This window comes from Scyliorhinus torazame, chromosome 8 (genome assembly GCF_047496885.1).
Source record: "Scyliorhinus torazame isolate Kashiwa2021f chromosome 8, sScyTor2.1, whole genome shotgun sequence".
NCBI classification, from domain to species: Eukaryota; Metazoa; Chordata; class Chondrichthyes; order Carcharhiniformes; family Scyliorhinidae; genus Scyliorhinus; species Scyliorhinus torazame.
Window position 1 is genome coordinate 133,004,218 of NC_092714.1, and position 15,171 is coordinate 133,019,388.

General features: G+C 51.0%; 1 protein-coding gene across 4 annotated transcripts in view; it reads right to left on the reverse strand.

Moving 5' to 3' along the window:
* shroom2a (shroom family member 2a) overlaps positions 1-15,171 on the reverse strand; it is a 373,192-nt gene that overhangs the window by 91,186 nt on the left and 266,835 nt on the right. For 3 of the 4 annotated variants that reach the window (XM_072514197.1, XM_072514199.1, XM_072514200.1), the window contains 2 exons: positions 8,205-8,315; positions 2,955-5,631 (listed from right to left, as the gene is read on the reverse strand). In XM_072514197.1, the coding sequence (XP_072370298.1) occupies positions 2,955-5,631; positions 8,205-8,315 (2,788 nt within the window). Of the gene's footprint in view, positions 1-2,954; positions 5,632-8,204; positions 8,316-13,739; positions 13,842-15,171 lie in introns of all 4 variants that reach the window. The other variant, XM_072514196.1, reaches the window with a different exon arrangement.

Below are 15,171 nucleotides of genomic sequence, written 5' to 3' on the forward strand. Positions count from 1 at the left end.
GTGTGCGGTGTATCACTCGCTCTGGGAGGTGTGCGGTGTATCACTCGCTCTGGGAGGTGCGCAGTGTATCACTCGCTCAGGGAGGTGTGCAGTGTATCACTCACTCTGGGAGGTGCGCGGTGCATAACTCACTCTGGGAGGTGTGCAGTGTATCACTCGCTCTGGGAGGTGTGCGGTGCATCACTCGGTCTGGGAGGTGCGCAGTGTATCACTCGCTCTGGGAGGTGCGCAGTGTATCACTCGCTCTGGGAGGTGTGCGGTACATCACTCGCTCTAGGAGATGCGCAGTGTATCACTCGCTCTGGGAGGTGTGCAGTGTATCACTCGCTCTGGGAGGTGTGCGGTGCATCACTCGCGCTGGGAGATGCGCAGTGTATCACTCGCTCTGGGAGGTGTGCAGTGTATCACTCGCTCTGGGAGGTGTGCGGTGCATCACTCGCGCTGGGAGGTGCGCAGTGTATCACTCGCTCTGGGAGGTGTGCGGTGCATCACTCGGTCTGGGAGGTGTGCAGTGTATCACTCGCTCTGGGAGGTGTGCGGTGCATCACTCGCGCTGGGAGATGCGCAGTGTATCACTCGCTCTGGGAGGTGTGCAGTGTATCACTCACTCTGGGAGGTGTGCGGTGCATCACTCGCGCTGGGAGGTGCGCAGTGTATCACTCGCTCTGGGAGGTGTGCGGTGCATCACTCGGTCTGGGAGGTGCGCAGTGTATCACTCGCTCTGGGAGGTGCGCAGTGTATCACTCGCTCTGGGAGGTGCGCAGTGTATCACTCGCTCTGGGAGGTGCGCAATGTATCACTCGCTCTGGGAGGTGCGCAATGTATCACTCGCTCTGGGAGGTGCGCAATGTATCACTCGCTCTGGGAGGTGTGCAGTATATCACTCGCTCTGGGAGGTGTGCAGTGTATCACTCGCTCTGGGAGGTGCGCAATGTATCACTCGCTCTGGGAGGTGTGCAGTGTATCACTCGCTCTGGGAGGTGTGCGGTGTATCACCCGCTCTGGGAGGTGTGCAGTGTATCACTCACTCTGGGAGGTGTGCAGTGTATCACTCACTCTGGGAGGTGCGCGGTGCATCACTCACTCTGGGAGGTGTGCGGTGCATCACTCACTCTGGGAGGTGTGCGGTGCATCACTCACTCTGGGAGGTGCGCGGTGTATCACTCGCTCTGGGAGGTGCGTGGTACATCACTCGCTCAGGGAGGTGCGCGGTGCATCACTCACTCTGGGAGGTGCGCGGTGCATCACTCACTCTGGGAGGTGCGCGGTGCATCATCGCTCTGGGTGGTGCATGGTGCATCACTCGCTCAGGGAGGTGCATGGTGTATCACTCGCTCAGGGAGGTGCATGGTGTATCACTCGCTCTGGGTGGTGCGCAGTGCATCACTCACTCTGGAAGATGCGCAGTGTATCACTCGCGCTGGGAGGTGCGCAGTGTATCACTCACTCTGGGAGGTGCGCAGTGTATCACTCGCTCTGGGAGGTGCGCAGTGTATCACTCGCTCTGGGAGGTGCGCAATGTATCACTCGCTCTGGGAGGTGCGCAATGTATCACTCGCTCTGGGAGGTGCGCAATGTATCACTCGCTCTGGGAGGTGTGCAGTGTATCACTCGCTCTGGGAGGTGTGCAGTGTATCACTCGCTCTGGGAGGTGCGCAATGTATCACTCGCTCTGGGAGGTGTGCAGTGTATCACTCGCTCTGGGAGGTGTGCGGTGTATCACCCGCTCTGGGAGGTGTGCAGTGTATCACTCACTCTGGGAGGTGTGCAGTGTATCACTCACTCTGGGAGGTGCGCGGTGCATCACTCACTCTGGGAGGTGTGCGGTGCATCACTCACTCTGGGAGGTGCGCGGTGCATCATCGCTCTGGGTGGTGCATGGTGCATCACTCGCTCAGGGAGGTGCATGGTGTATCACTCGCTCTGGGTGGTGCGCAGTGTATCACTCACTCTGGAAGATGCGCAGTGTATCACTCGCGCTGGGAGGTGCGCTGTGTATCACTCACTCTGGGAGGTGCGCCGTGTATCACTCGCGCTGGGAGGTGCGCAGTGTATCACTCACTCTGGGAGGTGTGCAGTGTATCATTCACTCTGGGAGGGGCGCAGTGCATCACTCACTCTGGGAGGTGTGCAGTGTATCACTCACTCTGGGAGGTGCGCAGTGTATCACTCACTCTGGGAGGTGTGCAGTGTATCACTCACTGTGGGAGGTGTGCAGTGTATCACTCACTTTGGGAGGTGCGCGGTGCATCACTCACTCTGGGAGGTGCTCAGTGCATCACTCGCTCTGGGAGGTGCGCGGTGCATCACTCGCTCTGGGAGGTGTGCGGTGTATCACCCGCTCCGGGAGGTGTGCAGTGTATCACTCACTCTGGGAGGTGTGCAGTGTATCACTCACTCTGGGAGGTGCGCGGTGCATCACTCACTCTGGGAGGTGCGCGGTGCATCACTCACTCTGGGAGGTGCGCGGTGCATCATCGCTCTGGGAGGTGCATGGTGTATCACTCGCTCTGGGAGGTGCATGGTGTGTCACTCACTCTGGAAGATGCGCAGTGTATCACTCACTCTGGGAGGTGCGCGGTGCATCACTCGCTCAGGGAGGTGCGCGGTGCATCACTCACTCTGGGAGGTGCGCGGTGCATCACTCACTCTGGGAGGTGCGCGGTGCATCATCGCTCTGGGTGGTGCATGGTGCATCACTCGCTCAGGGAGGTGCATGGTGTATCACTCGCTCTGGGTGGTGCGCAGTGTATCACTCACTCTGGAAGATGCGCAGTGTATCACTCGCACTGGGAGGTGCGCAGTGTATCACTCACTCTGGGAGGTGTGCAGTGTATCACTCACTCTGGGAGGTCAGAGTGTGATTGATGCTGGACTGGAAAACTACTGACTTTAGTAAAAAAGTAACCACCCTGTCAACAATAATGAAACCAAGGCTGTGTAAAATGGATTACCTGGATATAGAAGTCAGATGTAGGGGAGGATCTGGATCTGCCGTGCACATACTGTGGATCCACAGGCCCCTGGAAACTCTGCTCGAGGATATTGTCCACAGAATGGAACCTTCCAGAGCTCCGAGCCTCTGAGACCTTCCTCTGCTCTCTCCATGACGCCTGGTATTCCGCAAAAGTGCCCAGCCGCTCCGGTTCTGTTTTGTACCCACTTGGGTCTTGTTCGTCAAGGTTGCCAGTGGGAGTTGGCTGCCTGGGAAGCCTGCTTGGTTGGGCCGCAGTATTTCTTAGTGGCCAGCTCCTGCCTGGATCAGGTGCCCCCGTGGCGCTCTCACAGCTCAGCGAGCGGGACTGGGTTCGGCCTTCGGCTTTGGAAGGGCATTCTTCGGCATCAGTGCTGTGACACTTCGTGGGAAGCCTCCACTGGGCCTCCCCGCCACTCGGCAGGAGGCCCTGTTTGGGTGGTGGCCTGCTGTAGGCCTGGATAGGGCGGCCCATCTTGCTGCTAACCTCGAAGAACTGCCGGCGGTCGGCAAAGGACCTCAGGGGCGTTGTGCCCGGCTGAGATGCCGGAACTTCGTCGGGCACACCCACCTGGTTCAGCTTATCTGGCTCAGAGTAGGAGCGCAGTTTCTGCTCTGGGGTCAGCCTCTTCCTGCCACCCACACGGGCCAGGTGGTGAGCGCTGGCCTGCACTGGTGCCCTGTGGTGGTCAGGCAACGTCGCGGGAGGACCCTCCTTGGAAGCAAGAGATACTGCTGGTGTGGTGTAAGCAGGTGTGCGGCGGTCTGACAGTGGGTATTGGCGGGGGGTGACCACAGGTCCCAAGTCTCTCCGTTTGAAGGAAGTGGCCCTGAGGACCCGGGCTTGGGCCTCCTTCAAGTCATCCTTGTAGGAAGCGGAATAGGAACCATCCGAAGCGGAGGCAGAATTGGGTGGGGACTCCTCCTGGCAGCTGCCGGCAGCTGCTTCCACCTCCGAGGTGCCGGTCAAGGCGGCAGCACTTTTGCTTTTCTGCAGTTGGGCCCGCTTCGTTTGGATCTCGTTACGCAGGGCGGTGGCAAAACGGTCACTCCGCTGCTGCTGCTTGCTCTGTGTGCTGACGTCGGGTCGTGGTGGGTGGCCAGAACCATCAGCCCATGGGGCCTGCAGGCTCCTGCTTTCCTGAGCCAGGGAATGAAGCATCGGTGTCCTGTTGGGAGAGATCATTCCGCCCATCTCCAGCCAACAGGGGTCCAGGGGTTGGTACGGGCCTGCATCAGAGTAACTGGGTTGCCGGTAGGACTGAGAGGTGCCGGGATCCAGTCCGTAAACTGTGCCACCACTGCCGCTGCGGCCACGTCGCTCTTCCTCATTGAGCTTGTGTGTCCCGTTGGCCGGCGCACCTATCCTCACTCTGCCCCCCGCTTCGAGCCTCGTGAGGCTGCTGTTGTCCGGGGGGGAGGGCTGATATCTGGGGGGCCTGGGGGAAGAGCTGGGGGCTGCCATGTTGTTGTTTGGAGATGGGCTGGAGGGGTAATTCACTCCTTTAACACCATCCCTGCATTCCACCTTGACCCAGGGGGGCCGCGTGGCCACTTGAGTGGGCTGCCTGGAGGTAACACAGTAATATCGATTCTGGCTGCTGTTGTCCGGGCTCAGCCTGGTGGGAGCTGCAAGGGTCGATATCGCTGGCCTGGCTTGAGTCTGATCATAATATTGAGAGCTCTCAGCTGACAGTTCCTGGGGGCTGTGATAAGATGTCGAGCTGGGTGCTGTCCGGGTCCTGTCGCCGTCAGTGTGATAAAAGGTACTTTCGTCGCTGTATTGCCGTTGGTGAGAGGAGGAGAAAGTAGGCTGGGAGAATCGGACGTCTGTGCTGGACAAGGAATATTGCAGCTTGCTTGCATAAGGCTGCCTGCTATTGTCTGACAAGGCTGGGGGAGACACATCGCTCATGTACGGGGGACTGGCCTGCATTATCCTCCTGCTCTCAACCCCCAGCCTTTGCTCACACTCAGTGGCCTCTGAGGCCCAATTCCCTTGGATCTGAGGCTTGCCCGAAGCCTGGTGACGAGAGGGTCCGCACCCATCGTTCAGACCACCGATATGCACCTTCTCGTGCACTTTGGTGGCGGTGAAGCTATCGCTGCGGACAGGAGGGGGTGGGGGAGGAGAGGCCCTCCTGGGGACACGACTATCGCTGGTGATCCTCTTCTCTGGAACATGCCACACCGGCCCAAAGCTTGCTCTGCCCGAGCTGTAGTGCCTGGAGGAAAGCTGCTCCTCTGGCCGTGTGCTCACTCCATCTTCGTTTGCCAGGTGTCCCTGTTTCTCCTCCAGGCCGTTCTGATCAGCTGCACTCTGACTCTGCCGTCCATTACCAGGCCTTGCGGCCTCCCAGGGGGTCATCCTACTCAATATGTGCTCAGTGGAAGATGAATTGTCACTCTTGGAAGATGACAGGGTATAGTCCGGTGTGCTGGAACTGGTGGAGAATGAGCTGTAGGCCGAATCCCGCTTGTTGTGCTGAGTGATGTGGTCCATGCTGTTGCTGGATTTGGCTGGGGACAGCCCGCCGTGCTGGTAGATGGGCTGCGGCTGGTCTAGGCTGTCCATGCTTCCCAGAGAGCTGAACTGGTCAGACGTACGGTGCAGGTTGGTTTGGTTCCATGTGTTGGAGAGGTCATTCGATGAGGAACTGGAGAGAAAGCAAAATGGAAGATGGGGATTGAGCTACACTATGGTCATGCTATACATAGAACCAGCATATTATTATTCAGTACAGGAGGCCATTTCGTCCATTAAGCCTCTGCTGGCTCTTTGAAAGAGTTATCCAATTAACCCCACTCCCTTACACATGTCTCAATTTTAAATGTATATCCAATTTGTTTCTATCACTCTTTCAGATCATAACTTGTCAGAAAATATTTCTGCTCATCTTGTTACAATTAAGAGGTTTATACGACTCATTCTGAAGTCTGCCTGACAGTAAACCAGGGTGGTTTGATTGTTAGAGATCAAAGTAGGGCCTGGATTGTTTTACTGGGAAGAAGGTGCAAAATGGCAGCAGTCTTCCCGTTTTCAACATGTAAACGGAGTCTCTCAAAGTCCCAGAAAAGCATTGAAGGTATCAGATTATAAACAGTTGTGCTGTGCACTGTCCATTTACTTTTAAGATGAAAGGGGGTTAGGATCAAGGAGATCTAATTAGTGTTTCTACCTAGATACAAGGTTAGTGTGCTTCACATTGCAATGAGGAAGAGACCAGAGGAAGTCCTTTTTTTGAGATCAGGTTCCAGGCTTCCCTACAAATCAGTGAGTATCACAGCCAGATAGCAGTTCTATGTAGTCAGCAGATAGAGCAGGTTGCTGGGCTTCTGATCTACCACAGCAGAGTACAGAGGTGGAGACAGTCTCTGGTAGAAGAGACGCATCCTGCAGACTTCCGAGGATTCCAGGAGATTTGTTCTTGCATGGTCAGGGGGAAGAGAAATCATTAGATTAGGTTTTACTGCTGGTGGTGATTTAAGAAAGAAACTCTCTGAAAACTGAAGAAAGTGCCTGGGGATGATCACTCGAAGTTACCATCCAGTGAAACGGGGACGCACTGGAAGCTGGGAGCAACTCTGGACTTTTTACTAAAAAGATTATAATTCTGTGGAGAGTACAATGGGAAATAAAACGGTAGATGTTCTTCCCTTTAGTTTGAAGTATAAGTTGCCTACAAAAATAAAATAGTGTTTAGTCGATAAATGTTTTTTCCACCATGGGATGTGGGCATCGCTGGAAAGGCCTACATTTCTTGCCCATCCCTAATTGCCTTTGGACTGAATGGCTCGCTAGGCTACGTTGAGGGCGAGTCAACCACATTGCTATGGATCTGGAGTTACACATAGGCCAATCGAGTAAGGATGACAGATTTCCTTCCCTGAAGGAGTGAACCAGTTGGATTTTTACGACAATCGATGACAGTTGACATGGTTACTATTAATTTTTTTTAAATAAATTTAGAAAATCCCATTATTTTCCCCCAATGAAGGGGTAATTTAAAGTGGGCAATCCATCTACCCTGCACATCTTTGGGTTGTGGGGGTGAGACCCGCGCAAGCACGGGGAGATTGTGCAAACTCCGCACGGACAGTGACCCGAAGCCAGGATCGAATCCGGGTCCTCGGCTCCTTGAGGTTGCAGTGCTAACCACTGAGCCACCGTGCCGCCCATGGTCACCATTACTGAGACCAGCTTTACATTCCAGACTTTATTCATTAAATTTAAATTCTACCAGCTGCTGTTGTGGGATTTGAACCAGTGTCCCGAGAGTATTAGCCTGGGCCTCTGGATTACAAGACCAGTGTCATTACCACCAGTGCACTGGCTCCACCTTTACTGTTACAGTAAATGTTTTAAAACATCAAATCCTGAGGTGTCATTCTTTGAGCTAATAATTGGAAGTACAAATTGCTTTAGAAGTTATCAGTCTCCGTGGAGATTGGGACAGTCTCTTCGCTGGTTCTTACAAAGTTATCTTAAATCTGCCTCCCGTGGTTCTTGACTCACGCACAAAGGGAAACAGGTTTTCCTCATTTATTCTTTTCAAAATGTTTTCAGAATTCTGAACACCTTTATTAAAACTCCCCTTAACCCCTTCTGCTCAAAGCAAAACAATCCTGCATTCTCCACTCCCAACTAACATGAGGCTCCTCAGCCCCAGGGTTTGTTTCAGTAAAACTGGGTTTACCGACTGTGTCTTGAAAGCTTTGGGTCAGTTGATCAGGAAGAAAGCAGTTTCTGAGGCAACTGATCCCCGTTAACGCCTGGACAATGAGGAGTAGCTGCTCAGGTGGCTTTGGGATCTCCAAGCTTCTGGAATTGCCCTGGCGTCTGCTGCAATTGAAGGGTGATCGTCAAGGCCTTGCCCCCAGAAACCAGGCAGGAAGAAAAATTCTTCCGGGGGGGGGGGGGCGCGGGTTGGGAGTATGACTGGGCAGGACAGTTGGAAGTCACGTGATGGAAACTCCAGGACTACATCCAACCAGGCTTGGCAACACTTGAATGAAGTAGCAGAAACCATCACCATATCGAGCTCCTGAACTGAACCATTAGCAAACGATAGTTTCTCCCCTTTACATTTCCATTAATCCTCTTCGCCCATTAAACAAAAACAAAACACAGCCCAAAGAACAATAGGCAACATATTCCCCACAGCATTTAAATGCGAGGTTTGCAGACACCTCAGCAGGAAAGGAACATGGCATGGAGTGAAGCACTTACATGGCGTGAGACCTCGAGTGCCATGATAACTGCATCATGGCGGATTCCGGCTGGCTGTCCGTGAACTTTGTCGAATGCCACGAGTGGGGCCTACACGCTGGCTCATTACACCTGGATGGGGGTGGGGGGAGGCAAGTAAATTTACAAGTGAGAAAGATAGCAAGTTAAAACAGGCTTTTTGCACAATGTATTCAAATATGAGTCAGTTCAATAAAAAGAGCTGCCCAGGAGTGTGCAGTGCCACACCATTCAAAGAAAGGTCAGTGATGATCTGATTTACTGGGCAGCATATACCAGCCAAGTGGGTCTCTCCTAAACCAAAGTCTACATCGCGACAACAATAGAGCACACACCGGGGACCTTCGCTGGCAATCATTTTGGTTTGGATTGAATTGGATTTGTTTATTGTCATGTGTACCGAGGTACAGTTAAAAGTATTTTTCTGCGAGCAGCTCAAACAGATCATTTAGTACATGAAAAAAGAAAAGAAAAAGAAAATACATAATAGTGATAATGTTAGTGTTAGAATTAAATTTTAAAAGATTAGTACGATTATAAGAGGTGCAAAAAGAGGATCTGTTTGGGAGAGGTCACAGAGAGTCGCCACGCTCCGAGCGCCATTTTGCCTTTTGCCTGTTATTTGGTATGCAGGGTAGTTTCAAAATTCTTTAATTCAGGTTGCTAGCTCCATCAAAGATTCTTCAGAGATTTCAACTGCAGAACTAAACTTTGCGTAACGCTCTGTAAGATGCATGCGAGGCCTGCCTCAAGCAAGGCAGACCAGTAACTCCTACAGTAAAAATGCTTCTTTTTAAAAAAAAACTGTAGCCAAAGCGACTATAAATAACATTAGTTTCAGATATCAATATTCACCTGACATTTTTAAAACCAGCAAGATATAGATTTTGATAACAGGTTACGTTGAGAGGTCTGCATTCACTGCTTTTGATCTGGGAGTGTAATGAGCAAGAGGTGCGCCTAAACCCTTAATGACAGGTCATTAACTGGGGAAAAGACAAAAAGCTTTAGGATATACAGAAATATTGCACGGTCATTTTCTGCCAGATTAGCCCTTTCACATGGTGACTCTGGCTGTCAAAATCTCTCAGACTCGCTCAAGGAAGGGGCTTGCATTCAGATGGAATTTCAGACGTTTTGCTTCCAATTACCAAAGTTGTGGAGTTAATCACCACACCTGCACCTAAATAGGGCAGCACAGTGGTGCAGTGGGTTAGCAGTGCTGCCTCACGGCACCGAGGTCCCAGGTTCGATTCCTGTCCATGTGGGTCACTGTCCATGTGGAGTTTGCACCTTCTCCCCGTGTTTGCGTGGGTTTCACCCCCACAACCCAAAGATGTGCAGGCTAGGTGGATTGGCCACACTAAAAATTGCCCCTTAATTGGAAAAAATGAATTGGGTACTTTAAATTTATTTTTTAAAAAGTCCTCCTACCAGATCCAGGATGCCATTGTTCATCAAGTACTTGTCCATTCAAGCAATCAGTCAGTAAAGGCAGAGAGGGAGAAACCAGCCTATTCTCCAGCCTCTTTGATCCAGATCATCAAACAAATCCAGTTGAGTGTGAAAAAAGAACTTTCAGAGAGATGAAGGGTGATAATGTTTCTAAAGATGACAGGGCTTCCATTCTTGGTCTGTGCACAGTTGACCACTGGGGGACCTTCACTGGAGCCTGGCATTATCTTGGACACCTAACCTCAGTGAGAACTTACAATTCCCTCCTGGAAAATATCCCTGCCTCCCACGAACACCTCAGCAAGTTGTCCAGATGGTTCAACCTATTCAATGCAGGAGCATAGGAACTGTATGGGTCGAGTGGCCTAATTCTGCTCCTATGTCTTATGGTCTTATGTAGGAGACCATTCAGCCCCTCAAATCTGTTACTGGGGCACAGAATCTGGAGAAGGCCATTCAGCCTCTCAAACCTGTTCTGTCATCCAATTAGATGGCAGCACAGTAACACAGTGGTTAGCACAGTTGCTTCACAGCTCCACGGTCCCAGATTCGATTCACGGCTTGGGTCACTGTCTGTGCGGAGTCTGCACGTTCTTCCTGTGTGTGCGTGGGTTTCCTCTGGGTGCCCTAGTTTCCTCCTACAGTTCAATGATGTGCAGGTTAGGTGGATTGGCCATGATAAATTGCCCTTAGTGTCGAAAAAAAAAGGTTATGATGTGTTGGGTGTTCTGGATCACAAACAGGTCACCAACACTGGAAGTGCTGCAACTCTATTGTATTATGAGGTTAACTATATTGACATACTTGAACTGTGGGTAAATGCAATACCAGCTTTAACTGTTGACCCTTGCCTAGTTCTAACCAGGTGATGCACTCAGCACATGGTGAATGTCTGTGTTGCAGGCTGTGAGCTCTGTGCTCCGAGCTGGCTGCTACTAGAATGAGCGGGAACTCTGATGCCCCCTGTCTTTATAGTGCATGTGCTCTCACTGGTGATTGGCTGCGATGTTGTGTATGCTGATTGGTCCCACTGCATGTCCATCAGTGTGTGTGTGTGTCTGCACCATAATATACTGGTGTATACTATGACAGGTTAGGTGGGATTACTGGATTACGGGGATAGGTTGGAAGTGTGGGCTTAAATGGGGTGTTCTTTCCAAGGACTCGATGGGCCAAATGACCTCCTTCTGTACTGTAAATTCTATGATTCTATGATAATGACTGGTATGTATCACAACTCTACTTTTCCATCTTATCCTTTAATAATCTTATTTAACCAAAACCCATCAGTCTCATTTTGGAACTGACCTATCACATCAACAGCTACTTTTTGTTTGAAAGGCGGAGTAGATTTTGCGATTTCCACTCCCCTTTGTGTGAGGAAGTGCCTCTTGCCAACGCTCCTGAATGGCCTAGCTTTAAGTGTCTTCCTCAGGACCTACCTGAGGAAATAGCTGCGTCTCTATTTACTCTTTTGAACCCCTTTGCCATATTTTTAAAATAATAATATTTTATTAAGGTATTTGAAATTTTTTATAACAGTAACATAAACAATGACACCAACATGGCAAAATAAACATTTCCCCCCCCCACCCAGCCCAATCTTCACAAACCTCAACCCCTTTGCCATATTAAACCCATTAATTGGGTCACCCATTAATCTTCTGTATCCAAGACAAGCCGGAGTAATCTGCCCTCATTATGTAATTCTTTCAGCCCTCGTATCTTTCTTATACTCCTGCAGTGAGATGGTGCACATCATTGATCAAAAGTGCGGGCATTAATAGCAAAGTATGAGGAGAAATGTTGGAAAGGGAAATTACAAGAAGTGTGAGGCACACACAAAACATTAGGGGCTGGTTTAGCACAGGGCTAAATAGCTGGCTTTTAAAGCAGATCAAGGCAGGCCAGCAGCACGGTTCAATTCCCGTACCAGCCTCCCCGAACAGGCGCCGGAATGTGGCGACTAGGGGCTTTTCACAGTAACTTCATTTGAAGCCTACTTGTGACAATAAGCAATTCTCATTTCATTTCATTTTTTCAACATTACTGTTAAACCACCTGTGGTGCTGCTCATGATAGTGGAGATTGTGTGACAAGGCTCCCAAAGAAAAATGAAACAGGCAATGTTGAAAGGCAGAAATGCAGATTATAGGATATTTTAACTCAGCCACTGATAGTTCAGTTCAAAAGGCTTCTTTGTAAGGCGAGGAACCACCAGGATTTCAAGGAGAAAAGCTTCAAAAGAATAGGAGAGATTGAGGCGCGTTCATTCAAAGATGCAAGATGCTGGGAAACGCACTGCAGCGGTCATGGCTGGTTGGAGACCTGAATCACAGCAGCTTATTGTGGACGGAGGGAAACAGGAAATTCCCATCATAAAGGTGGATCTGAAATGTTGGCAGAAAAAGCTTTGTTGAAAAATTGTGGCGATAGGAAGTGCACGCAAATGGTCAATTTTCAGTTGACTGAATTCTCCCCTGACTGAGAATGCTGCTTGACTGATTGCATAGCCACCATGTCCCAGTACCTTTGAGGGATATTCACTGCTGGCGACACTGCTGGCCGACCAGACTACTCCTGGTTCGGGGGTCATTGATCATCTAGCAACTCCTATGTTCCCATTCTGAGCTGGTAGCACATCGACTAACCTGCAAAAACTAGCGGATTGCTGTTGTAAACCCAACTCACGACCTTCAGTGAAGGAAACCTTGTCTGGCCTACATGGTTGATTATTGACTGCCTCAGAATGAGTAAGGACAGATATTAAATGATGTCTTGTCAATGTCGTCCACATCTCATGGACAAATATTTTAATGAAGTGCAATCAAGTATGTAATTCTGTATGATTTTTGTAAACATTTTATTAAGGCATTTATAATTTTATAACAATAAACGGTACAAATATAAACATAGTGCAAAAAACATCTCTCACTAATCCTGCCTACCCAAAACACAAAATAGCCTAACTCTTCCCTCCCCCTCACCCCCCCCCCCCCCTTTATTGCCTCTGCTGACAGTTTAGCTTTCCCTGAAGAAGTCGGTAAACGGCTGCCACCTCCGGATGAACCCTAACGTTGACCCTCTCAGGGTGAACTTAATTTTCGCAAGTCTGAGAAACCCAGCCATGTCGCTAACCCAAACCTCCAATTTTGGGGGCTTTGAGTCCCTCCACGCTAACAATATCCGTCTCCGGGCTACCAAGGAGGCAAAGGCCAAAACACCAGCCTCTCTCGCCCCCTGGACTCCCGGCTCTTCCGACACTCCAAAAATCGCCACCTCTGGACTTGGCACCGCCCTTGTTTTTAGCACCGTGGACATGACATCCGCAAATCCCTGCCAGAATCCCCTAAGCTTTAGGCAGGCCCAAAACATGTGGACATGATTTGTGGGCCCTACCGCACACCTGTCCTTTATCCCAAAAAACTTGCTCATCCGGGCCACCGTCACGTGTGCCCAGTGTACCACCTTGAATTGTATCAGGCTGAGCCTGGCACATGATGAGGACGTGTTGACTCTGCTCAAAGCATTCGCCCGCAGACCCGCCTCTACCTCCACCACCACCACCGCCCCCCCCCCCGCCCCCCGCCCCCCAGCTCAACTTCCCATTTACCCTTTAGCTCATCTATCTAAGCTTCCTACGACTCTATAAGCTCTTTGTACGATGATCAGAAATTCTAACCTTTACCGACGAACCCATATTGTCTTTTCATTTCTTTTTATGGGCCATTATCGGACATGTTGTGTTAAGGATTTGTGCTTCATACTCACAGCGGGAATAGGGAAACAAAGCTGTATTCTAGCAACAGAGGACAGTCACGATCACGTACACTTCATGCACTGACGTCACAACCATGCAGATGCCGACACGGACCATTAAACAAAAATGGAGGAGTAATGTTGAGGTAGTCAAGATTGGTGTCCTAGCTTGCCATTGACCAGATAGATGGCTGGTAAGGTGGGAAAGTATTGATGGTGCTGGGGGTTGGTGGAGGGAAGGGGGGGGGGGGGGGAGCAGTGGAGGTGAAGGGAGGAGGGGGTAATGGTTAGGCTTGCTGTTACCTCATGGAATTTCTCAAGATCTTCGTCAGAAAGCTCCTCGCCACTTCAGCCTCCGTCTCAGGAGGAATTTTCTGCGCTACAATATCCACCATTTTGCCCTTCCTGAGTAAGCCAAAGAATGAGAGGAAGAAATTCAGCCAAGCAGAGGTCCAGAGACAGGAGATGTCATTGGAAAGTGCACGTGGTCACAGCCTCAGTGCTAGGCCGCAAAGCTGCTGTTCAATGAAAGGCAAACAATTCTGGGTCGGACATGATCTTGTCAGCATTAGAATGGTGCTTGTAGTGGGAGGCTCTATTTTTCAATATCCAATTTCTCCGGCTGTTTTCAAAAGCAGACAGTTTTGCTGAATTAGCACCCAATATTGTCGAATGTTAGCCGTCATTCGTTACTTTTCCATTCCCCAGAGATTTCCCATTTCTATCCCAGATTTAAAGTCAGGTGACCCAATGATGTTGCAGACAATAGCACTGATACTGATCAATTTTTACTCATCAACCCCCACAAAAGGACTTCCTCTCCTGGGGGTGCCTTTGCCAACTACGTTCAGTTCCTGAAACATCTGGGAAAGGTCATTCAAATTTGGATTTTTATTTTTATTTCTTTTTAAAAATAAATTTAGAGTACCCAATTATTTTTTCCAAGGGGCAATTTAGCGTGGCCAACCCACCTACCCTGCACATCTTTGGGTTGTGGGGGTGAGACCCACGCAGACTCGGGGAGAATGTTCAAATTCCACACGGACAGTGATCCAGGGCCGGGATCGAACCCGGGTCCTCAGCGCCACTGTGCCTCTCTCCAAATTTGGATTTTTATGGAGCATTTTATCTTTGTGGTGCTATGCTTTAATTGAGAAGTTAGAAACATAGAAAATAGGATCAGGCACAGGCCATTTGGACTTTCAGGTCCATCCCACTATTCATTACATCCTGGCTGATCACCCGACTCAAGAACCTGGGCGGAATTCTCCCGAAACGGCGCGATGTCTGCCGACTGGCGCCCAAAACGGCGCCAATCAGATGGGCATCGCGCCGCCCCAAAGGTCCGGAATGCTCCGCATCTTTGGGGGCCGAGCCCCAACATTGAGGGGCTAGGCCGACGCCGGAGGACTTTCCGCCCCGCTAGCTGGCGGAAACGGCCTTTGTTGCCCCGCCAGCTGGCGCGGAAATGACATCTCGGGGCGGCGCATGCGCGGGAGCGTCAGCGGCCGCTGACAGTTTCCCACGCATGCGCAGTGGCGGAAGGGAAAGAGTGCCCCCACGGCACAGGCCCGCCCGCGGATTGGTGGGCCCCGATCGCGGGCCAGGCCACCGTGGGGGCACCCCCCGGGGCCAGATCGCCCCGCGCCCCCCCCCCAGTACCCCGGAGCCCGCCCACGCCTTGTCCCGCCGTTCAAAAGGTGGTTTAATCCACGCCGGCGGGACAGGCAATTTA